This window comes from Cricetulus griseus, chromosome 2 (genome assembly GCF_003668045.3).
Source record: "Cricetulus griseus strain 17A/GY chromosome 2, alternate assembly CriGri-PICRH-1.0, whole genome shotgun sequence".
Taxonomy (NCBI): Eukaryota; Metazoa; Chordata; class Mammalia; order Rodentia; family Cricetidae; genus Cricetulus; species Cricetulus griseus.
In genome coordinates this window covers 382,265,748-382,292,200 of record NC_048595.1, presented here as the reverse complement: position 1 = coordinate 382,292,200, position 26,453 = coordinate 382,265,748, and the positions used below count along the sequence as shown (strand labels likewise).

At 41.0% G+C, this 26,453-nt stretch overlaps 1 protein-coding gene across 3 annotated transcripts in view; it reads right to left on the bottom strand.

Annotated features, from left to right (window-relative positions):
- Positions 1-2,047: 2,047 nt before the first annotated feature.
- The window catches only part of Atxn10 (ataxin 10), a 137,227-nt gene continuing 112,821 nt past the window's right edge, over positions 2,048-26,453 (bottom strand). Inside the window, exons 11-13 of one of the 3 annotated variants that reach the window (XM_027396176.2) lie at positions 25,861-25,919; positions 2,987-3,232; positions 2,048-2,344 (exon numbers count right to left, since the gene is read on the bottom strand). In XM_027396176.2, coding sequence (XP_027251977.1) covers positions 2,342-2,344; positions 2,987-3,232; positions 25,861-25,919 — 308 coding nt within the window. In that variant the 3' untranslated portion in view covers positions 2,048-2,341. Of the gene's footprint in view, positions 2,345-2,986; positions 3,233-22,918; positions 23,547-25,860; positions 25,920-26,453 lie in introns of those variants that run through there. The other 2 variants (XM_027396177.2, XM_027396179.2) reach the window with 2 other exon arrangements.

Here is a 26,453-nt window from a genome sequence, read left to right as displayed (position 1 = left end):
CTTACTTTCACTGCTGCACATAATAAGAGCTTATTATGATGATGGGATAATTTTTAAACACATTTTCCTGCTGCAAACTAAATGCCTGGCTGACATCTTTTAAGCTTTCTACAACAGAAAGGAAAAGACAGTGAAATAAATAAGTAAATAAATGGAAAAAATGCAATTTAAATCTCAGGTGGTGTTACAAATCATTCAAAGGAGAACAGATTTAAGACACACAGAGGTCGAAATCTGATTTGAAGCTTGCTAACTAACCAGCAGTCCTCCTTATTTATACCCTAATCATTTTTCTGCATCTCCTTTTGCAAGAGTGTGTTCTAGTGGTTCTCACAGTGTCATGGTTGGAATCTGAGTTACCCACAAGATATGAACCTTAACATTTGCTTTTACATGATTCCACAGCTTTAAAGTCTTCCCTATTGTTGGGTATGACAAAAGAGCCACTCTGCAAACCCTTAGCCTTACTACCAAGCAAAGAATCCTTTCTTTTCTATCTGTGAAAATGAAGTAGGCCAAAAGCTTTGTCAATTTGCTCTTGAAAACAATATAGTCACAAAACTCACTGTGACTATTCTGTATCTTTACAAATTTTGTGGGACTGCCCTATTTCCCACCCCCACAAAGGGCTGATTGAGGTGGCAAATTAATCCTCTACAGCATGTAAAACAAGGTTCTGGGAAGCCCCAGGCCCACTGGTAGAGCACAGGGAAGCTGTTGTGTTCAATCCTTCATCTCCAGGGAATCAAAAGGGGCCACAATGCAGTCATCAGCATGTTTTCACTCTGCAAGACCCACACTTCCTATTTCGAGCACACAGCCATACCCCATTCTGTATTCTCACAAGGCTCCTTTTATTTATTTGTGTTTGTTATTATATGGTGCATACCGACATGTTTGTGTGACTCCACTGGTGTGTACACACCCATTGAGAGGAAAAAAGAATGTCCATTGTAAACTTGTTAAAAGGAGAAAGGGACCCCCACTGTTTTCCCTTTGGCCAGTCCTCTATGGAGAAAGGATTTTAACTCTTGATGCCCCAGAAGGGAATGGCTTCTTGTGTATTACATTTTGCAATGGCTGAATATCACAAATGCATCTTAACTGCCACAGGCCTAGAATCTGACATTTCTTCAGTTCCACAGCTTGCACCAGACAGTATGTATGGGGAAACTGCTATTTAATTAATAGCTCAAGCTGTTCTTACAAAGCAAGGTAAGCATAGCCATGAAGAAACTTACAAGGACTCGATTTTAGAATAGTATTTTTGTGAAGTTTTTGGTTGGGTCTTTACTGGTTTTATTTCAGAAGTATAAATATGAACAATGTGATGTCTCTGGATATATTAGTTTGCCTGTTCACAAAAATAATGCTAATAAGCACCTACAACATGAACCACCAGCTCATAGTGATTTTTATTAGTCAGGCAGGGTCTAGTGCCTCCATAGTCAAGTTCTACCTGGTATAAAAATGTAACAAAAGCTAGCTCGATGCCAATATATTCTTGCTCTTCCAAATTACATTTGTACTTATGGCAACAAAGCTAAAACTGTGCGGTCTTTTGTGACAGCCACACTTTTAAGCAGAAGATGCTATAGATGTTCCTTTCACACAGAGGCACTACACACTAAACAGAGAACAAGTATTTCCTGTTGTGTCAGAGAGACATGAATATGGGCAAAATATAAGCATCTGCCCTTTTATGGAATCCATAACTCTAAGTCAACCTGGGATGCAAACAGTTAAGTGCCACATGTTCTTTCACCCATTCTCACTCTTTTCTAACTTCCAAAGGACAGGGCTCAGTGACAACACAGTGCATGAAATGAAGAGGGAGGGTTCTCAAATTAATTAACTGGAAATGAGTCATGTCAATGTTTTGGAAAGGCAGAAGGGTAGAAAAGAGATTGGTAGAATTAATCACAGTGAGAAACTTACTTCAAGTGCCCGCCAGAGTTCAGAAATCCAATGAAAAGCAGAGAATCAAAGGAATGAAGCATACTTGCCATCTGAAAGGATGCACAGGATCCAATCAAGGGTCCCAGTCTTTGCCAAGTAGGGGCTATGCCCTCAAAAATGTTTATTAGCCACTACAATGGTAAGCACAAGGTAAATGACTGGAAAGCGCGCTCTACCCAAGGGGACAAAGGTAAGGCAGACAGTTACACTTACTGCAAAGAAAAAAAGAAAATGTCCACTTGTAGCTTACACACATTGAACTCTAAAGGGCTGAGAGATTCCCGCATCTGTGCTCTACATTTCCAATACTTGGGATTTCATATACTGCAGAGATGAGAGATCCATGAGATGGAATCTGAACATGTTGAGATGAAGAGGTCATTCACTAAGGAAAAAACAAAACAACAGAAAGAGTCATAGCTATAGCACATCTATTTACAAGAACAGCCAAAGGGAAAATACAGAGCTTTGCTTATGTCACGGTCATGGGGAACTGGGAAGATCTTTAAAGGATACATGCAACAGCATTCAAAAACTGCAGTGATGCTGGGCGTTGGTGGCGCACGCCTTTAATCCCAGTACTTGGGAGGCAGAGGCAGGCGGATCTCTGTGAGTTTGAGGCCAGCCTGGTCTCAAGAGCAAGTGCCAGGATAGGCTCCAAAGCTACACAGAGAAACCCTGTCTTGAAAAACAAAAAACAAACAAACAAAAAACTGCAGTGAATGCCACTACTTTAAAAGGAAGCCTAGTTCTGCTCAGGGACCTGTTTATATCATGTATATGTTTCAGAATGCTTTTGTATGTCATGATCTACATAAGTTGTAATTTAAAGCAAATGGCATCACAAAGCCTGACCAAAAAGTTCTTTGCAGCACTATTCAGTGCTGTCTGGTAATCATGTCAGAGAGCAACTTCTCCCTGTCTTCTATGTTTCCTTTAATGACCCCTCACTTCCAGAGTCACACAGATGCAGGGACAGCCTCAGGGAGAGAGACTGGGGGAGAATAGTTTATGTAAGAGTACTTACAGGTGGGGGGATGTCGTTATTAGACTTCAGAATCAGTTTCTCCCCACTCTTTTCAACTTCAAAACCCATTTTCTTCAGCAGAGATGCGTCTGCCAACCCCTGCTCCTCCATTTTAGCAATGAAATCTTGATTTTGGCTGTTGTCTTCAGTGAGATTTCGCACAGCATACACCACCCACTGCATCATAACTGGAGCCAGAGTGAAGGAATTTAACAGCATACTTCCCCATTTCTGTAACTCACATGACTATTAGAGGTAAACAGTGGGGGAGCACAAGAATACCGATGAGATTTTCTAGACACTTAGAAAAAATATAAATATGCACTCAAAGGGGAAACCATTTCAAAGGCTGTAAAAGTGCACACGTGCTTGTGTGTCTAGCATGTGATTCAGCAACTGGCCCCAGGGAACATCTCACTGAGTGTCTGATGAATAAGATCATGAACCCACACATACACAGCAGTGAGATTGGGGGAGGGGGGCGACGGACAAAGACCCAGACGTTTATGAACACAGCAGTACACATATGGACACTCTTGGGTGTTATGTCAAGTCACTAGGGAATGACAAGAGGAGCTATGCAGACAAGTCAGAGGCACTGAGGGGAAAAAAAAAATCAGACAGGAAACTAGTTCTGTTTAAAGTGAAGTTATCAATAAGAATGGTTTCCTAGGAGTTACCATGGAATTTCTTTCATTCAGTATTTCAGAGACAAAGCCTCAGCTGTGAAGGATTTGCTAGGTTCAGTGTGAAACACTCATGCCCCAAAAGCACACGACCCTCACTGCGCCCCCATGGCCAGGCTCTCAAATGAAATGCCCTGCTTGGTGTCCCCACATCAGAATGAAGACGATAGAAGCTTGGGGTCACATCACTGCATTATTCATGATGATTTAGGTGACAGGAAAACTGAAAGTTGCTACTATACAGCATCCTGTAAGGCAGAGACTACCAAGGATAGGCTTTTTGTTTAGGTCTTCACTCTGGTTCAGAGGGAATCATGGGAGCTAGGGTAGTATAAATATATTCCCAAAGAAATAGGCCTATCTGCTCACAATCAATAGAGTACCAAAATAATCAAATCCAGAGGGCTGGGGGAACAGCATAGTAGTCCAGTGTGCTTGCACAAAATAGCATTCATTGGGTCATGGTTTTGGTCCCCAGCACACACAAAATAGGAAGGATCCTTTTCCTATAGCCATTAGTTGTATATCTACACAACTCAAGCAGTTCCAAAGGCAGACCAGTGCATGAGGCTCTAAAAGGCATCAGACCAAGCTTCTGATCCTGACCTAGACTTTCCTGGCAAGAGGACTGGTTCTGAGACATTTCTAGACTTCCAATCAGAATCGAAACCCAAGAGAAGCTGTCAACAGTTATAAGGGTAGGAGCTCTTCTTGTAGTACTTAAAAAGAAAAAAAGAAACGGTTTCTCTCTAGTTCCATAACCTCAAATGAAATAAAAACCTGAATCTATTCACTAGGAAGAATCCAAGCAATAAAAGCAGAGGTACTATATGATCCAGGGGTATTTATGGGGTTTTACAAGGTTGTGCCATCCTAGTCTTTATAACCCAACTCTGGTTCATAATCCTGTCCAGCCCTTCTACACTACCTCAGGTCAGCTCTCCTCCTGATCGTGACCCTTTCTCTGTCTGTGGGACTATGGGGCCTGGACAGAGCCTAGCACAGAGAAGATTCCTACTTAGCAGCCTTGAATGAATGGGTGTACTATCTGTTGGTATCTGAAGGTTTATCACTGAAACCACTTGAGGCTGAGTGTTTCCGATGACACAGAATAGAAGCGGCACTTGCCAGCAGATGTTGAATCCATACTTATCACCCCTGGTTGGAGACTGTTTTCACCTGGTAATCTGTCTGCCATCCATCATGACAAGGCCCAGCTTCTTTATAAGGCTCTGCTTCTTTTCTGAAAACCAAATCCACACAAGTACTAAAATAAAACCTGATTTTGCATTTCTCCCCTTTCCATGGTCATTAGGTCTCCACTTTGTGCCATCACAGAAAATAAAAATAACATTTGTGGGTGCCAGACATGTCTAACACAAGAAGTAATTTCTAAACAAATTATTTTCTGTGACTCTTTCTACACCTAAGGTGACACTATCATTATACAAACTCATCCTTCCACTTTTTATAGAAAAGAGGAAGTAGTAATTATGATGAGAAGTGACTAAAGGAGCAAGCATTTGAGGCATAAACTCAAAAAGACAATGTGTAAAACTGGAGGTGAGATTGGCTCACAGATATAACCATGTAGCTGTAAATGACAGAGGCAAAACATTTTCTCCTTTCTGAAACTTTCTGAAAGCTATTAATGATAAATGAACCTGAACAAATTTGAGGCAGCCAAGATTTTTCTAAGAGCTCCTGCAATCAAAGGGCTGGGTGGCTCAGTGTTGACACTTACACTGTCACTACCAGTTGCAAACACAGATTCTCTGGAGGAAGATATCATGACTCAAACTTCAAGTTATCAAGTTAGCTCCACTTTGGGGAGAGCCAATGGCCCTGCCCTTCTCTCGTTGGGGAACCCCTTGCCTCTTAGACCTCAGCCACATCATACCACCTGTCTTCTTATGCCTATGTCCTTGCCTGGTTGTGCTTCCCCTCCCCTCTCCCTGCTTTCTTTTTCAGCAGCCATTCTCAGGGGAGTCCCAGGTACTGTTGGGAGCTTTCCAGGGACCTCACTACTCTTCAACACCAATGTAAACTAGGCTGTTACAGGCACCCACTTTTAGTAACACTTCCCATACTGCACTGTATTTAGCTATGTGCACCTCAAGGGCAGGTACCATATCTAATTCACTTTTATGTCTCCAGCACCCAGTCTAGCCTCTAGTGTCCAGAACAGCACCTATTGTGCAAGTGTATGTATTTCTGTTTACCCTACTAACTGTAAAGTTCTCAAACATGCTTGGTTTCTTATTCATCTGTCTTTGTCCTTTGTCTTAGCACAGTGCAGGAAAATAATAGCTGAATGTGTAAAGGCATCCTCTCTAGTGCCACATAGGTAGAACCATGATGGCTTTGAAGTGACCCCCCCCCCATACCAGTAATGTTCTGCCTTCACATCCCAGTGGCTTCCTGAATCATGGCTTTGGAGGTCTAAGGTTCCAGGACAGCAAACTCAACACAAATGCAAGTCAGGCAAGGATGCTGGATTGTGTAAACAAAAGGCCCAAAACAATCAAATACCAGAATTCTGTGGAAAGTTGATTTCAAATACATTCATCTCAGAGCAGGGCTAGGAATACTGTGAGCATGCAATTTATCATCAACCCACAACTAAGTGTTTGGAAGCTAAATTACGTACAAAAAATAAAAAATAAAAAATACCTGGTGTGATGCCTACTGCCTGTAAAAGGCAAAGGCAACTTTGCAGAAGAATGAGTATGATGAGAGCTCTCTAGATGATGAAGGGCTACAGCTGGGCCTTCAGGCATAACTCTCCAGGACAAAACATAATAGAACCAACAACCTAAGAGAAAAAGTCTTGAAAGTCAAGCAGCAAAGGTATTTTTGTCTTTTCCAAGATTGGTAGTGAAAGTGCCAAGATGTGGAAGTGAAGGCCATGAAGAGGTTTGGGAGAATTATAGTAACAAAAATATACTGGAACCAATACCTCAGCACCTAGGAAGTCAGAAATAAATGACTAATTGCCACCAGCACTTGTCACTTAGTGGTGCATTTAACGTTTTTTTCATGTTATCAGCAGCATCAATCAGCTTTCCTAGGATTCCATAAAGCTCAGAGTCCCGCACATGTTCTCAGGCAGACAAGAAGAAAGCTTCTCTCCCTCTAAGTGAGCACCAGCAGCTGACAGTGCTGTCCATCAACAGAACAAACACTGCCTAAAGGTCCTCTGGACTGTTTCTACCCAAATGATAACATCCAGGCACTACTGTCCAGGGTTTCAGATTACACACAAATTCCTAAAGTTGATTTTTAATTAGGTATTCAGGCTCTAATTTTTTAACTTAACTTTTAAACTCACATATTAAAGACATAAGATTGTTCATAATTGGGGGCTTCATGTGACATTTCAACGCATATATGTGCATACACTGCAATGTGCATACCTATCTCATCCAATTATTTTATTATTAGTTTACCTACATTAGTGTATGTGCTCATGCACGGCGCACAGAGGCATGCATGCCATGTTTGTAGAGATCAGAGGACAGTTCTGTGGACATAGTCAGATCTCTCCATACACCTTTACATGGTTCTGGGGCATCAACTCAGGTTGACAGGCTTGCAGACCAAATGCCTTTACTTTCATTGAGCCATCTTGCTGGCCCTCTTTTCCTTTTTTAAAATTTGTATGTGTGCATGGTGTGGGTGTGTGGGTGTGTTGGGGAACAAGTGTGCCATTGTGCATGTACGAAGGTCAGCACTGGAGCTCTTCTACAGAACACTCTGGTGCTGTGACCTAGGCCAGAGACCACAGTGGCAGTTAGCACCATGCTGCTGTGGCTGTCCCAGGAAGGGGAGGAGGAGAATGAGAACACCAGTGTTAGCTGGGTATTCCCTGAGTCTATGCTCTGTGGAGTTAGTTTCCTCTTCACTTCAGTGTGGGTTCCGGGATCAAACTCAGGTTGCCAGGCTTGCAAGCACCTTTACTCACTAAGCAATGTTACTATTTATTCCTCTATGGTGAAAACACTCAACATCCTTTCTCCCAGCATTTTGAAATTTAAAGTACACTATTATTAACCAGTCACACTACTATGCGACAGCACCTGAACTTCTTATTCCTATCTGACCATAACTTAGTACTCACAGATGACAAAAAGAAAGTACTCTTTCAGAAGATTGGAATTGAAAAGAAAAACACTGCAAAACACAATCTTAAGAGCTGTCTGATCCATAGCCCCGAGTCATGAATATGTATGGGCTCCTTGTTAGTGTGCTGTGAAAGGCTGGAGTCTGTGTAGTCAGTTCAGAACTACACAGTCTTAAGTGTCACAAGGGAGATTAAAACAAGTCCCAGTTAATATTCACATTGCCCTCTTGTTCCCTCTGTAAAGGGACAGGGAACAAGAAAGAGTGGGGGAGAAAATTCAACATCTTCTAAAGTCTCTAATCCTACCAACACTTGAAGTCCTTTATTGTATGCTTAGCTCTGGAGAGAGCGCTTCTACTGTTTCCATAGCTACTACAAATAGAAGGCATGAGCCTGTTTGTCGCAAAACTGCCTTGAAAGGGCCCGCAATCAGCACTGGAGCTTTTCTGCAGAACACTCTGGTGTTGTGACCTAGGCCACAGAGACCACAGTGGCAGTTAGCACCATGCTGCTGCAGCAGCAGCAGCATCAGGAAGGAGAGGAGGAGGAACTGAGAACACCTGTGCTAGCTGGTACTGGTGGGTTCATGCAGCCTGGAGCTGTGAATGGTTAGGTGACTCAGTATTAGTGGGCAGAAAATTGTAGGGACAACTTCACAAGCAGCTTAGTACCAACAACTTATGTACAAGTCAACTTTAAAGTATAATCAACTGAGTTAAAATGTTACCTGTTAAGATAGACTTCATTTAGGCAGAATGTCTCTAAGAATCAAACCCAACAGACTTCAAGTCTAAGGATGACTACTGTCAAGGTTCAAACCCTGTCTAAGAGCCTGCTGAGAATGAGGGTAACTGGCCAAAAATAATAACCAGTTTTATATATTTCATGTAACTTTCATATATGTTAGGGAATCAATTTCAGTGTCTAAAAATTCATTTCTAACCTCTAGTTGGCCAGGACCAATCACATGTGAGTGACCTGTGGCTGCTCTGAGAGCTAAGTAGTTGTAAGAACAATAGGCCAAAGAAGCATGCCTTCCCTCAGATGCTGACTTGTTCCCTAGAATATTCAAGGGACCAATAAGCAAGGAACTATTAAAAGTATGAGTTTCGAAAGCTTACATTTCATTGATAGCAATTTAAATATTGTTTACTTGAATTTTTACTTTTTTACTTGAATTTTCAGATATATGTATAAATATGTATATGTACTTGGCATAATATCTACATATGCATGCCATATAATACTCTTTACCTACATAGTATATTGAAAAGTTATTTTAGACAGCAAGCCAGTAAAGGAATGGGATTTATATGCACACAACTTTAGAGGAGCTACTGCTCTAGGGCAGACAGCAAGCATAAACCTCCAACAAAACTGCACTGTGAGAATAGTCAGTGATAGACAAGTCTCCTTCAAGGGCCTTTACAAACCACACCATGAAGGGGTTATCTGGGGACCAGAGTGAATGATAAATACCTGCACCACAACTAAATAACAATCTTTTCAAACTATGCAAAACATGTTTAGAGCATAGCAAGAAGTCCTGTTATAAAAACCTGTGGAAATGCTTTACATTACTAAAACCCAAGTGTGCTTACTTCCATCATACAAAGCAGGAAAAACATGGGGTTATGGATCAGGAACAAAGTGTGCTCAGTACCCCTGGCCCTCTTGGTAGGAGCTCCGTGGCCTCCATTCATCCTCCCCACAGAGGCAGATTAACTCATGGAGAGGAGGGTAAGACAATGCTACTTGGGAAGCACTTGTAGAATTGTGGTCCCCACAGAGGCTAGAAGGAAGCTCATGGGGAGGAATGGGCAGACAGGATGGAGGTGTTCAGTGAGAACACTGAGAAAGGTGTCTATTCTTTCAGAAAGCCATGGGTTTCTCTGCACAGGCCAATTATTTCTAGACATTCAGAGATGTTTCTGTGGCTTTCATAATGAAGTTCATTTTACATCACTGTTAACTTTTATCATTACCTTTGGTTATCAACACTCATTCACTACACACTGTTCTCATTTCTACTAAGAGGAAGATCCTCCCGAGTTCCTTGTATGGTGTTGGAACCAGTGTATGCAGTAACCACCACAAACCACCCACACTGGCTCCTCCTACTGCCCTAAATTGTTGGACTATCTGGTATCTAATTTTCTTCTCATTTTGTATTTTAATACAGGGGAACATCTGTGCTCCGAGTGTTTCAGTGAGGGCTGCATGTGCTGTTTCATGGTTTGCAGCCCGTTGTCTTAACAGTGTCTAACAAATCACAGCTCAAGTCATGTGTGCATACCTGCCAACTTACTAATTAATGGCTACCTGCCAACACTGAAAGCGGTAAAAAGGAAAAACAAATAGAAGAGGGTGGGAAAGAAAAAAATCACCACATTTGTGAATTATAGGTCATAATACAAAGAATATGTGTTCTTAATACAATGCTACAAATAGCAAGTAGTTTCTGCCTACACAGAGGGAGAGACCCCTCAGAATCATTGCCTCTTTAAAGAGTAGGTGATTTCCTGTCCTCTCCAGCCACAAGGAGTCAGAAAGAGATTTCAGAGATGGTGCAAAACTGCCTGAACAGCTGTCACTGGAGACTTGCTCCTCTGCAAAGTCTATATTCACAGTCATGACAACATATAACTTACTCTTCCTAGAGTGACCTTTAGAGAGGAGGTGGGACACTGTTTCAAGGGCCTCCTCCTCAAAGCCCACACATCTCTCAACCTTTTAAAGCTCCACTTCCTGATAGCATCTGTGGGCAGGGTGGGGAAGCATGCCACATACTGCCCTGTCTGGACCCAGGCTGGGTTCTGTGCTCTCGCCTTCAATCCCAGATGCACATCATCCAGCATCCAAGACGAGAAAGAAAACATACTGTGGGCCCATCCAGCTGGCAGTGAAGTCATGGGAAGACGACCTTCTCCCTGCCAGGCAGTCATCACTCGCACTGCCCACTCCAAATGCTTCTGTGGCGAGCAAGGGCTGTGCTCACAGGTACCTTGTCCTCACTGGGTTTTGGTGGTGAAGGATCTTAGAGCACTGAAACTAATTTTGTACATTACATATTCTGGAATCCTTTTTACGACCCACTTCAAAGCAGAGCGTGGTACAAAGCAGGCACAGTCTGGCATCCCTATCACACTACAGGTTTCAGGATCAGAAACAACCAATACCACTTCTAACCCAGACCACACCAAAGGGCTTTGGGGCCACAAGTGGTTCCATTTGTATTTGGGGCAGCACTCTGACGTCACTTCTGAAACTAAACGGGCTGCTGCATGCGGCATGCTAAGAAGTGTCCAGCACGTGCACTGAGCACAGGCATGGAAGCAGTATTCTACAGTACTCTGGGGGTGCTTTCCTTCCTGTGTTCCCTGACTTTTGGAGAGTATATTGCTCACCTGCTGAGCTTCTGTCTTATCTGAGCTGTGGCCTTTGGTATGTAGAGCTTAAGTGATCCAACTATTTAACCAGAGACAGCTTGCTTAGTTCCTGTGTCAGACTGGGCTGTGAGATGTTAAGGACCACATACAGATGAACAACACAAGCACAGCCACTGTTACTGTTGTGGGGACAGTGGGCAGAATATTAGGCTTCTAAAGAAAACAATGCCCAGGTCTCCAGTTATACTCAGGTCCCTACTAACAATGTCATGGCTGAGCTTTATTGCCCCAAAGAGGAACTCAGGACACAGCAGAAACACAGCAAGCCCCACCTACTGGGTGAAGAGATGTTTATACTATGCATAGAACTCTGAATAGAAGAGACATGAAAAACATTGTTTCCTCTGAACCCACTCAGAGCACACTACCACTCACAGTGCAGGCAAAGCTTCAAAAGAGGAATTCACTTCAGTGTCTCCCCCACTTGTCAAGGCTGAGAAGAGAATGGTCAGTGTATTTGCATAAAACAGGAAAAGCAGTAATAAAAACAACAGCAGAGACTCTCTTCCAACCCAGTAAGTGACAGTAGATAGCTGGCTTAAGCACTTACTAACCCTATGGTTATCCTCAACCTACTGAAGAGGAAACCAAGATCCTGAAAACCAAGAAGTTGAGGAACCAGTCCTGTGCCCTGCAATAAAAAGTGGTGAAGCCAGGGCGTAGACATAGGCAATGTATTGTGGCTCCAGCACTCACCTCCTATCTCAAGGCAATGTAGCTCCCAAGCATACTCCTCTGCCCGTGGGGACTGAACCCCGAGGAAGAAGGACAGGCCTTCCTCCTGGCAATCTGAGTTTCATGCTCTGCCCAGACATTAAGGAAGGGAAGAATTTTTGAGTCTTGAAACAGGTTTCTTTCATTACAAAAAGACCACAGGACAACACCAACTTGCAGACAGCATTCAGACCAATGATCTCTGTAAATCACTTTTAGAACTAGCTAATAAACTAGCATTTAAAACGAGATGAAAATGTGGACTCAAGAAAGTAATCCCATCTAAATTACAGGAGATTAGTGTTGGTCTAGCACTAATGACATTTCAGAACTAACAAAGTGTAGCCGAGGGTCAAAAACAGTTGTGCGCTAGGAAGGATTAAATGAAGAACACAAATAGCAAAGAGCTTCTGATGGATTTGAGAGAAGACAAGACACAGCAGGCATCCTCGAGCCAGGAAAGTCCCATCCTGTGAATGCTGGGGGCCTGGGCATTTGGACCCACTGTTCTTGGTGATGTAACTAGCCCCCCCTTGGGGGTGGGGTGGGGTGATGGTCATGGGTCACATGGCCATGCTGATATGCTGCTTCTGGCCCTTTCCCTATCAAAAGCCTCCAGGAAGTCAGTAGTCAGAAGTGGAATGGGCCAGAAGACAGGATCAGAAAGAGGTGTCTATGAATACATAATTAGGAGGAGGTGGCTGAAGAGCTGCACTGACTCTTTCTCTGCATAGGAACCTCTAAGCCTGACTTCCTATCAGGGAGGAGCACTACTGCATCCTTTTAATCTCTGAAGGGTTAGCCTATGATAGAAATTTATGATATGAAAACAAGAGCCAATAAAAACTTTAAACTATTTCATAGTTAGGTAAGTTGTAGTGGTGACATTAAGTTTCTAAAGGTTTTTGATATATTACTCATAATGTATGTATACATATATTTGATATATATATATATATATATATATATACACATATATATAGTACTAGATATTTTGCTTTTGTGGGAGAAATTACAGAAATGTATTATTTTGTTGTTATCATGAGGTTTGCATGTTTGCATCACTTGGTGCATGCTAGGCAAGCACTCTATGACTTGCTGTATTCCTGTCTAGAAATGTTAACACTTTAATGTGTTTTCCCATCTAGTATAGACAATATGACTTGTTATTTATACTAAAATTAGAGCAATAGATTAAGATCCCAACAAAAGCTCAAACTGTTAATCACACACAGGAATCTCTCTGCAGAACTTAACCACAACTGAAGCATTCATTTATGAATTATGAAGATATCATATGTGCTAATAGTGTGCACAAGTTCCCAATTCTTTCCCATCCTTGCCAAATTGCTTAACTTTCTGTATGTTTGACAGTCACTGTAGAAAGTGTGAAGATGTATCTCATTATGGTTTTGCTGTGTGTTTGCCTAATGACTTGTGATATGGAACATCTTTTCCTGGTGCTTACACAGTCCAAGAAAAATATTTTCAAATCTTTTGTCCATTTTGGAATTGGCTTTGTAGTATGGTTGTATTTTCTCCCATTCCATAAGTACCCTTTTATGGTTGATGGCGTCTTCTAATGCACAATTTTTAAAATTTTTATACAGCCCAATTTGTATGCTGACTTTGCCTTTGGTATCAAGATCAAGAAACCATCCCCAAATCTAAAGATGTGGCACTTTTTCCCTTGTAGTTTATAGTTTTTGTTTTTTATTTTTAAGACTTTTTAGGTCTTTGATATATTGTTGCATATGGTGCTGGGAAGAGTCCCGCCTAATGTTCTTTCTTTAACTCCTTTTTTGGCAATAGGTCTCATGATGCTGACCAGGATGGTCCCTAACTCTTGGGTTCAAGTGATCCTCTTGCTCCAGCTGCTCAGCCTTCCCATTTCTGTCATTTGTTAGTGTCCAGTTTTACCTGTACTGTTTGCTGAATAGGTTGGAAATTCCCTAATAGAACAGTTTTGGCATCCTTGTCAAAAATTATGAGACTACATATGCAAGGGTTTATCCCTGAGTCTGAATTCTATTATACTAGTTCACACATCTCCCTTTATGATAATTTTAAAACTTAGATTAAGTTGTAGAATTAGGAATCATGAGGACTCCAGCAGTGTTTTTGATGTTCCCTGAGATCTATGAATTTCAGAATAGGTCTTCCTATTGAGTGTACTAAATCTAAAGATATACTAATAATCGGGAATTACTGACAGAAATATTAAAACTTTCAATTTGGGATGGAGAGATGGTTGAGAGGTTAAGAGTACTTGGCTCTTACAGAGATCTTGAGTTCAATTCCCTGCAACCACATGGTGGCTCACAACCATCTATAATTGGATCTGGTGCCCTCTTCTGACCTGCAGGTATACATGCAGACAACACTCATATATAATAAATAAATCTTAAAAAAAAAAAGACCCTGTCAGAAAAACCAAAACGAAAAAACAAACAAATCTTCAACTCATGAACATGAGTGTATTCCCATTTTCTTATAGATTACTTTTCTTTCAACAATACTTCCATTGTGTAAGCCTTCTATCTGCTTGGTTAAATTAATTTCTCAGTATTTTATGATGCTACTATAAATGCAACACTTTCTTTCTCATAAGGTTCATTAGTATACAGAAATGCAATTGTTTTTAATGCATTGGTTCTATATTTTACTGTTTTGTAGAATTCATTTATTAGTTATAATAGTATTGTCTAGAACACTTAAGAGTTTTCTATATGTATAGCTAATCACCTAAACAGACAGCTTCATTTCTTCCTTCCCAACTTGGATGCCCTTCATTTTTTCCTGCCTAGTAGCTTTGGCTAGAACCTTTACAACTATGTCAAATAGGAAGTAGGGAAACAAGCCGGATGGTGATAGCATATGCCTTTAATCGCAGCACACAGGGGATAGAGGCAGGCAGATCTCTGAGTTCGAGGACAGCCTGGTCTATATAGAGAAGTGTAGGACAGACAGGGCTATGCAGAGAAACCTGTCTTGAAAAGCCAAAGGGTGGGGAGGGGCATCCTTGCTTTGCTCTTCATCTCAGAGGAAAGGTGCTCAGTCTTCTACCACTGAAGGTGATGCCTGCTGTGGACTTTTTACAAAGCTTTTATTATACTGGGATAGCTATCATGCATTTCTAGTGTTCTGACTGTTTTTTAACATGAAAGGTACTGAATTTTGTCAAATGCCTTTATTGCATCAATAGAATGGGCCATGCAATCTTCTTACTTGCTCTGTTAATGTGGTTTACCAATAGAACCAATTTAGTAGGTTGAGGCATCTCCAAATTCCAGGAACAAATCTTGCTGGACTGTTTTGTATAATCCTTTTAGTATGCAGTTGAATTTAGTTTGTTAGTATTTTTTTTTTTGAAAATTTCAATGTCAGTTTTCACAAGGAATATTGGTTTGTAGTACTCTTATAGTGTCTACCTGGACTATTTTATAAGGTAATATTCCTCTCATGGAATGAAGAAGTGTTACTCCTTCTTCAATGTTTTGGAAAAGTTTGAGAATGGCCAGTGTTAGTTCTGAAAATGTAGAATTCACCAGGGAAGGCATCAAGTGCAGGGTTTCCCATCTCCTTACCAGATACAGGTATACTCAGACTTCATTCCTTAACAATTTAGATAGTTTCAAATCTCTAGAAATTTATTCACTCAAGTTAACCAAATTGTAGGTATACAATTATCACAGCATCTTTATAAGTCTTTCTGATTTTAGCAACAGGAGTCTTTTCTCCTTTTTTCATAACCATGTAAATGCAGGTTACCTAACTTAAAGATCCAGCTTTTGGGTTTTGTCACCTAATTTCATCCAGTTATGTGCATGTTAATTATCTTTTAAAATCTACAGGGAGTGAATCTGTGTTGTAATATAGTGTCTGTCCTGGAAAATGCTCCAGGAAGCATGCCGTTGCATTCTGTGTGCTGTAGAGGTAGCTGTGGAACATGCGGTTCTCCCTACTATTCAAAGTTGGGCACTGAAATAGACAACCACTAAGAAAACTTTGAGCCTGGCAGTGGTGGTGCACGCCTTTAATCTCAGCACTTGGGAGGCAGAGGTAGGCAGATCTCTATGAGTTCGAGGCCAGCCTAGTCCAGAGTAAGTTCAAAGATAGAGCTGTTAAACAAAGAAACCCTGTCTCAAAAAACTGAAAAAACAAACAACAAAAAAAGCCCTTTTCTTTAGACTTGTCAGTTTTTGATTCATATCCTTTGGTGTGTTTGGGTTATGTATATTTTTATACTTCTTTGTAATATTTTTAACTAAGAACTTTAAATATTAATTTCAGTGTGATGGGGGGGCATGCATGCCACAGTATGTATATGTGGAGGTCCGAGGACAATTTGCTGGAGTTGGGTCTCCATGTAGCAAATGAATTTCAAGGAATGATCTCCAGTCTTTAAGTTTGGTGGCAAGTAGCTTAACCTGTGCAGCCATCATCTCTCCTACCAATGAACATTTATATTTCTTGTCTTTTCTTGCTGTGTTCAGTTTTTTGTTATTATGTATTTGGCCCGTCAGTGTCTTTTGTACCCTCTTTAGCTTTAAAGTGCATTTTGTCTGATGTAAACCTTATTTGCTTACTCAGTTCTTTTCTATGCTTTTAACCTTTTCTATCTCTGAATCCAAGCAATCTTATGGACACCATAACTGGATCACATTTCACCTAATGTTAAGTACTCTCATGACAAGAACATGTATTCATATTTAATTATTGATAAGGAAGGATTCGCTTTTATGTCATTTTACTGTTTTCTGTCAGGATTATGACTCTCTTGGCATTTCTTCTTTTGTGTGTGGTTCACTTTTTATGGTGAAAATTTTGAACTTTTTTTTAATTTCAAGGATTTACCTTTATCAATTAATTTCTTCATAGGTATGCTGGTTATTTAATGATTCATTCATTTATTTATTGCTGTCAACTTGACACAAATCAGATTCATGTGGGAAAAGGCAAATACTTCCATTAGACTGGCCTACAGGTAAGTGTATGTGACATGTTCTTGATTGATCTAGGAGAGTCCAGGCCACTCTGGGCAGTGCCATTTCCGGTTAGGTAGTCCAAGCTGGGCAAGTTATCAGAAGCAAGTAAGCAAGTAAGCTTTCCTCTATAGCTTCTGCTTCAGTTCCTATATGGGCTTCCTTCAAAAATGGACCCTGATTAGAAGCATAAGCCAAATAAACTCTTTCCTCCCAATGTTGCTTTTGCTCACAAGTTTTATCAAGTAATAGAAAGCAAATGAGAACATTAGATTTCCAGGTTCCATGTAGTGGCCTCTAATTTCATACTACAGGTCTCCCTTGAACATTTTCTACAAGGTCAGACAATAAGGAAAGAACTCCTTTAGCACATTTCTCTGGGAATATTTTAATTTCTCGTGCTTGAAGACAAACATGGTGACACATCTAGATGGTAGGGCTTTAAACCCCCCCCACACACACACAATGAACACATCACCTCAAGACCTACTTTGAAGGTCTCTGATGATAAATATCAAATAATCTTTGTTGACTGCCCTTACATGTTACAAGACATTCTTCTCCTGCTACTTCTAAAATTCTTTGTCTTTCAAAAGTGTGACTATAATGCACCTAAGCATGAATCTATTGAAAACTATTTTTGTGTGCTTAGGTGTAGTCTACGTTTGTACACATATATGTACACATGTGAGCCAGAGTCAACATTAGGTACCTTCCTCTACTGTACTCCACATTATTATTGTTATTATTATTATTAATTGGTGAAACAGGGTCTTTCACTGAATCTGGAGTTTGTAGCTCTAGCTAAAATGACTGGTTAGCAAGCCCCAGGAATCCTCTGGTCTCTGTCTTCAGTAAAAGAGATACAGACAACTGGCTTTTTACATGGGTTCTGGGGATCCAAGCTCAGGTGTTCATGCTTGAGTTCAAGCACTTTATATTGAGGTCACTGAGCTTCTTAGGTGTTCATGTCTTTCTCATCAAAAACGGGAAGTTTTCAGTCATTATTCCCTCACTCTCTCAGTTCCTTTCCTCTCCCTGCCCCACACCAGCACCTACTGTCAACTTATTCCATCGTCCACACCCTTTGTTTTCTGTCTACCTTTCTTCCCCAACTCAGTAGTCTAAGGGTTTGGCTTCTATAATTTCTTCACAAGGAAATAATGAATAATTAAATCTAGAAGAATGTAATACCCTTTACAGGGCCAAACAAAATATATTTTTCTCTTTTAATGCAATGGTCCTAGAAAAACAAATGCACAGAGAATACAACACTTCCTGCTAGGAATGAAGGCTTTAAAAATAAAATAGCAGTGAGTTACTATTTAACTGTTTTGAATAGCTGTGGTTTGTCAATGTTTTGTCCAGAGAAAATGACTGTTTCTGCTAAGTCATTTTAGACAAAATCCCGACGATTACTCAAGGTTACCTAGAACATGTTTCTCTATGGCAATCAGCTACCCAATCTCTGAAGTGTCTTACTAAATATATATTACTCATGGCAATGGTATTTGAGGATAGTAATTTTAATGTTACTAATTTTCTAAACATAACCAGTCACCTTTGTTTGAAATACAGGAAGTTAACACAAAAAGAAAACACAAACAGTAACTTTATAGGAAAACTGACACCTAAGTAGTAACAATGTTTATGAGGCAGACTGTGCCAGGAACTTCTCTGCACTATATCCATCAGCAACCATACTACTCTCACTCTAAATTCTGCAGCTTGTCTGAAGACAAATCTTCACCCTCTGGGATGACTATGGTCAGGGAATTGCCTACATTACTTAAGTGGGACAACAGCACCTGAAACATTGTGTTTGTGAAGCAATTTGGAGATAAGTGTAGCATACATGTCACATTGGGCTTCCTGTGCCTGGGGTTGTGATTTTGAAAAGGAATACAGTTCACCATATAGACAGGCTTCTAGGAGCCAGAGAGCAGCTCTTCAGAGACAGCAATGGCAAGCAGCCATTGCATGGGGGCATTTTAGCCTTGCTACTTTTGTTAAGTTGGATATAAAAGTTTTAAACTACAAAGTTAAGACTTAAAAACTCACTCTACTACACTATGCATTTTGCATTGTAGAGAAACCAGGAGATATGCAAAATATTTCTGTCAACATACTGAATATATAATTTAGAAAAAGTTTATTAAAAATGAAACAAAAACATTTGTTAGCCAGGTATGATGAAAGGAGCCTTCAGTCCTAGAACTTGAGAGGCAAAGGCAGACAGACTCTCTGTGAGTCTGAGGCCAGCCTGCCCTATATAAAAGTTCCTGATCCCCAGGATAATGCAGAGAGACCTATCTCAAAAAACAAAACAGAACATTTATTTTATGTGTTTATGTACATGTGTGTGCACAGGGCTCAAAGGAAAACCTGTAGTTGGTTTTCTTCCACTATGTTGGTTCCAGGGATGAAATTCACATCACTGGACTTAGTGGTAGCATCTTTACAGATGAGCCATCTTGTAGGCCTGAAAAAAGATTCTTGTTGGTTCTAAATTTAAAATGTCCCAGAAGATAACTAAGGTGAAATTACTTAGGCATGAGCTTCCAATTTTGTTCTTTAAAACAGAGACTTACACAGTTTTTAAGAATAAGAGTGGGTGTTATATAGTATCAAAGACCAGACAGCTTTGCGTTTGGTGTGTCCAGGACATCCAAGTACACAGCTTCTCCATCACTCTCACAACACTTCCTTAACAAGCAGAATTGTGCCCTCAGGTGATCACCACTCTTGGGCAGATGAAAGGAAGGCAAGAAGCAGTCGTCTATGACAGAGCATGTTCCCTACAACTAACAGACTGGCATTTAACAGACATGAGAATCAGCCTGGGGACCCTTCTGATGAAGAGAAACCAGAGATAGCAAGGCTTGGTTCACTCCTTCTCCCCAGAGTAAGGGTTATCAGGCACATCAGGAATGCACCTATCATGCCTCTACGCATAACACTTACCGACACTTCAAAGACAGGCCAGAGTGCATAGCAGTCTATATACTATTAAAACCTGAGTGACTTTGGCGATGAAAGAAAATAAAGGCTTCACATAGAAAGATAAAATCAGGAGCAACACAACTCTGGAACATTGACTGTGTGGACTCATTTCAAATGGGTTTGGTCATTTGCTAAAACAACCTAAGGAAAGGTGGCCTGCTTTCCTGAAAGAGCATACATGTCAGCATGTCCATGTCCTCTGGATTCGAAGTTCCTTTTCTGGGTGCCACTGCCAGACCAACAGCAATGCTACACAAACAGGTCTTCACTTTCCACCTACATGGCAATGACCTGAAACCTTGTCAAGGGAGTCTGAGGGTAGAGGATGCACACTGATTGTCACTAGTGCACTCCCAGTGAGAGGCTCAGGTCTTCCTCGTTACCTTCTCACAAGGAGCTTCTACTTTTCTGTGCACTCATTCACCTTCTATGTGGGCACTAACTAGCTTTTGGTAGACAGAAAAGTTCAATTTACATATTATCTCCTCACAGTAGGCAAGGGAAAGAGAATTTACTTTTCGTTTTTTTTGTTTGTTTGTTTGTTTGTTTGTACTATTTTTGAGTCAAGAGTCTCACTATGTGGCAATGGCTGGTCTGGAACTCAAAATGCAGATTGGGTCAGCCTCAAACTCACAAATATCCATCTGCCTTTGCCTCCCAAGAACTGAGAATAAAGGTGGATGCCACCACGCTCAGTGAGACTTTACACCCTTAATAAAAACTTATTTGTAGAAAGGACATTTAGAGACTTAAAGGAGAACAGTACTATTAAAATTTGGTTTTTGATGTCAGTTCAACAATGGAACAAGGTCTGAGTGCTACTTGGCTGCTTACCACTGAGCGCAAACAACTGTAAGAATGCCCTCTCCAGAGCAGGAAACACATACTCTAGCAACAAGATTTCCTAGTCATTAGCTGTGTCCCTTGAGATGTCCCTGAGGTTGGGTACAGCGAAGTGTGGAAGCAGGAAGGTATGTGAGATTCTTCACTCACTAGTGAACATCAAATCCACAGCTCCTTGCTGTAGGGGTCTGTGAATAACCTGTGGAACCTCCCTTCCACAGCTTCTCTGTGATGCCCTTTGGTTACTGTTACAAGTTGGGTTCCTCATGAAGAAACATAACAGAAAAAAGCATTCCAAATTCTCAGATTCACCAAGATATGACTGCGGTGGATAGGGTTAACTGTCACCTTTACAAAATTAGAATCACCAGGGAGACCGGGCTCTGGGGCACACCAGGAAGAGATTGCCTTGACTATGTTAACTGGGGTTGGTAGCTTAGGTCCCTGGCTACAATGTGGACTCAGCTCAGAAAGGAAACTGAGCAGGAGCACACAGGGCTTTCTGCTTTCTGACTGTGACAATGTGGCAGCTGTCTCAAGCTCCTGCTGCCCTGACTTCCTTACCATGACAGACTGTTCCTTGAACTGTGAGCTAAAACAAATACCTTCTCTCTTCAGTTGCTTTTATCATGGCCAAAAGAAAGAAAATAAGTAAATGGAAATATGGTTCCAGTTTCCCAAAGCAGGATTCCAAAATGCACCCAAGAGTAGTTAAAAACTCTGTGAAGTTCTGTAGAAACCATTCCTGCTCACTGAGGGTTTCTCACTTTAAAAAAAAAAAAAATGCTTCTCTCACCTATGACTAAGATATTACAAACAGAAAGGTGTCTTGAAACACATTTTGGTCACACTTCCCTGAATCCATGGACCCCAGGATAAGAGATATACTTCAGGGAGCAGGACCACAAAGATACCTGGGATGGGTTAGCAGAAAAGGTCAACTGATGAAGGAGTTTTATGTGACCTATTTAGCAACCATGGCAGACAAAATTGAAGCACCTGACTTGACCAAAGGTCGATCATGGAACAATTCCCAGAGAAGACATATAACTCAAGTCTTAAAGGGTGAAGGAGCTGGAAATAAATCCTAAGATGGCTACCAACTTAGCACTCAGCTGCTCACCTAACTCATTACTCAAGATCAGACAGGACAGCACCTTTTAACAGTTGATTAGCAGTACTACGTGCTCATCACCAGGATTAACACAACACAGCAGCACCCATCTCTTCCTCAAGAAAATACCATTGAAAGAAGCATGTTGTCCAAGCAGAGAGGGGGCTCAGGTGGGAATCTAGATTTTTTAATTAGGACAAAGGATTTAGCCATGGAGTCAGACAAACCTAGGGTTGCCCTGGCCCTAGCACACATGAGCTGGGGGAGTTCTGACTGCAACTTCAGCTCTTGAGCAGCTTCAGTCTCCTCATCTGTAAAACTGAAACAATTATTCCCAACTCTTAAGAAAACTGTGCAGGAGACTGGAAAGGCAGGATGTGGAATGCAGAAGGCACTCAATGATTAAAATCTAGGAGCATGAGGTACAGCAGAATGCTAACACCTACAATGTGCATATTGATTCCTCATTCAAATTTAGAACATGGCTAGTACCTCAGAGATTCCCAGGTGCCTTTCTAACAATAGTCACGTCCCCAGCTCCCATAACCACTCTTCTGTCTACTTATCACAGAGGAATCATCTAACACAGGTGCGTTTTATATCCAGTTTCTATCAGACTATCAATCTCTTGCACACAGCAGTTCATTTCCTTTACTGTGTTCTGTGACAAGCACAAGAACAATTTTTCTATTTAAGTACTGATAAACACCTAGTTTATTTCAGTTTGAAAATACTTAGAAATGGTACTGCTGTGACAATTCTGGCACACATCTGCTACCAGACACATGCACACATTGGAGATCCACCTAATGTACACTGGTGGCTTCCAGAGCAGGTATACATTCATCAGTGTTGGCCAACACTGACAGCCTACACCCCACAGCATGCAGTAAAGCTCAAGCTGTTGCATATCCCTGCCATCAATCATTTACCTCCTCAGCCCCTGGGATGGTGTACTGGATGGAGGCTTCTTACTGTAGAGCTCTCTTTAATGGCCACTGGTTTTTTCTTTTTCTTTTTTTTTTGTGAAGTTGTAAGCCAAGACTTTTGCCTGTTTTTGAAAACTGATTATCTTTTCTTAGGTGTTTTATAGAACACTTGTCATATTACTCAAGTCCAAAGTCAGATACACTGAAGGCAAATAATGTTCAAGTCTATTTATAGCTTGTGCTTCCAATGGGCAGTTAGGTATATTTTAAAGAACTCTATCTCCCTCAGTATAACAATCATATCTCCCATGACTGTTTCAATGCTCACAGTGAGGGCTATGATTCCCCATGAATTAACACTGCTGAATGGTGAAAGGGAAGGGTCTAGGGCATTCTGCAGCCCCCACCTCTCCTCCCCAAGAGATAGCTCTGCTGCAGTCCCATTAGCATGAGACTTTCTGTCTGAATTAGGGGCCTGTGGTAGTATTTCTGCACTCTCCATTTTGCTCTGGATGTCATTCCTGGAGTATCAGCAACTCGAGCAATCACAGATGAAAACTTACCTTTCTTGTAGGGACTAAGAGCCATAATAAGCTATAAGCACAAGAACACTTACTTGCTAAGGAGCTATGTGCAGGGTGCTTTATACACATGACGATATTTCAGTCACTACAGCCCGGGAGGAGTGGTAGAGACTCAAAGTTAGTGAGATATCTGGAGTGAAGAAGTAATAGACAGTAAGTCCAGGTCTGTTTGGCCCTAGAGCAGACACACCTGCCACTATGCCATGTTTCCTCAGCAAAGATTACGTGTTATTAGTCCTATAAAGGCTTGCATTTCTCCATGTAAATAAATTCTATTTTTTAAAAAAACAAATGTAGTCTTTCAACACAAGGGGAGATTTAGAGATGAGATAGATTAAAGAGAGTGTGTGTGGGGGTCATAAAATACACACGACAACCCAGCTTGGGTTCTCTTTCTATCCCTGTCCGCACCCAATCCCCCCAATAAAAACAATATATTAAAAAACCCACATCAAGGACTACTGATCAAAACATAGATCAAAAAAGAATGAAAAGAAAAACATTGCAAATAAAGTTCAGCTGTTCCTATTTGGGAACAACAACAAAAAAATCCCACTTGCCACAATAAACTGACAAATAAGAAATTGACTCTGCGGTAGTGAAGCTGGAATTTTCCGATGGCACTAGCTACTCTGTCATTACTGTGGGTGACCCAAGAGTGAGTGGGGGCGATGAACAGCTGGGAGCTGGCTGGGCTCACATCCGTGACCCAGAGAGTACCCCAGTGCAGGCCTGAAGGGTTAGGCTTCCCTCTGAGCCATGGCTTTCCCCTACCAATGGAAATCCCTGTTAGTTGCATAAGCTGCTTCCAAAGAATACCCCACTCTGTTAAGCCAGCCTGGTCTTCCCATCTGCAGGTGATGGAAGAAGCAGAAATCTTTTACAGCAAGGTCTATGGATTTCTCATGGGAAAGGATGGACATTTATAGACTCTCAGGACCCACCCTAATACCTTTTGGATGCTCAAGGACACTACATACCCAGTTTATAGTTTTATCAGGAACATCCAAATATGTACTTTGTGTGTGCACCATGTGCATGTGCTCAAGACCGCGTGCGCGAACGAACACACACACACACACACACACACACACACACACACACACACACACACACACACGAAGTAGAAAAATAAAAACAGAGAGAGGGAGAGGCAGAATAAGGTGCCTAAAGTTTGATTAAAAGCTTGGGTAGGTTAAATAATTAGAAGAAATCAGTTAAACCAAACAAATTCAAAATATTGCCAAACCTAGGATAAAGATTCACTAAACAACTGAAGAACCCTTGGGGAAGTTTCCTTGGGTGTAGAGTTGCTCTGCCTCATGATTAGTAATCAAATAAATGCAAGAATCAAGACATGGTAACTCTTTACATAGGAAGAATTACAACCCCGTCACGCTGTCTTTCCTAAGGCCTGGACCAGTGTCAGATATGTAAAAGATATTTGCCAGAGACAACAGAATAGAGTTCTAGGTACCGGGAAATCTAGGCACATGTCAACATTTAAGTTATAGAAAAGGCACCAACAAAGCAGACAAGGAAAAGCCACTGAAAGAAGGGAGTAGGGGAGAATTTATTCCAGGGATCAAACTCAGGGGTCAGGATTGGCAGCAAGCCCCCTTACCTGCTGATCAATTTTGATAGCCCAAGACACACATTTTATGAGGTTCTAAATAAAGAACTAAACATACCATAGCTAGAGCATGGGAGGAGGTCTTAGAGGTCCTGGGCTACCTAAGAAGAGGAGCAAGGCTCCTGAGATTGGAAGATTCTGTTGTGCACTCCATTTGCTCAGGAAATAATGCCAACAGTTAACAAACAAGACTCATGAAAGTAATAGCTTATAACCAGCAATGGAAATAATTCATGAAGTGCAGAATGACCTACAAAATATGAGAGGAATCTTTGCTGGGCATACAATTGATAGAGGATTAATATCTAGAATGTACAAAGAACTCTAAAAACTAAATACCAACCAGTTAAAACTAAAAACAACCCAGTTAAATGAGCTAACGAAGTGAGCAGACAATCCTCAAAGATGAAGTATGATCCGCCAATAAATATATGAAAAGAATGTTTGCCACTTGTACCCATCAGAGAAATGCAAAAAACAAACAAACAAAAGATACTGAGTTTCCATCTCAGCCCAGTGAGAATAGCACTTAGAGAACTACAGGCACAGGCAAGGATGTAAGCAAAAACAAACAAACAAACAACAACAAAAACAACAACCCCCCTTAATTATGGTGGGGATTCAGTCCACCCACTATGAAAATCAGAATGGAGGTTCCTCAAAAACTAAAAGCAAAGCCAGCAGCTGACATAGCCATGCCACTCCTGGGTATTTATATGAAGGACTCCAAGTCAATACATCACAGAAATATTTGCACATCAATGTTTACTGCAGCATTGCTCATAATAGATAAATTATGGGGCCAACCTACATGTCCTCCAGCAAAAAGGATAAAGAATTGTGTTTTCAGCCATAAAGAAATCAGGTTTTCTGCAAGAAAATGGATGAAAAATGGCAAGTCATATTAAGCAAATTGAATCAGTTTCAGAAAGACAAGTATGACATGTTTTCTCTCATTTGTGGGCCCTAGAGTTTACAGAAACATACAAAATCATGCATATATACATATCATATGAAAGTAGAAGTAAAACTGTCTACAGATACATCCAACCTGTGTTCATACACTATGTGTCTAGTAATGGAGATGAGGGTAGATCAATACAAAATCATGTGTAACCGCAGTGCCAGGGAATGGGAGTAGCAGTGACAGATAGGTCCCTGAAGCTCAATGGTCAGAAGGCCTACCCAAATCTAGGCACTCCAAGTTCTGTAAGAGACCCTTTCTCAAAAAAATAAGGTAGAAGGTAACTGAGAAAAAGATGCAATGTAAAAGCTCTAGACTTCACATACTTGTGCACAAACATGCATTCACATATATACACATAAGCATGTACACATGCACTCCTCACATGAGCATATAGATCACACACACACACACACACACACACACACACACACACACAC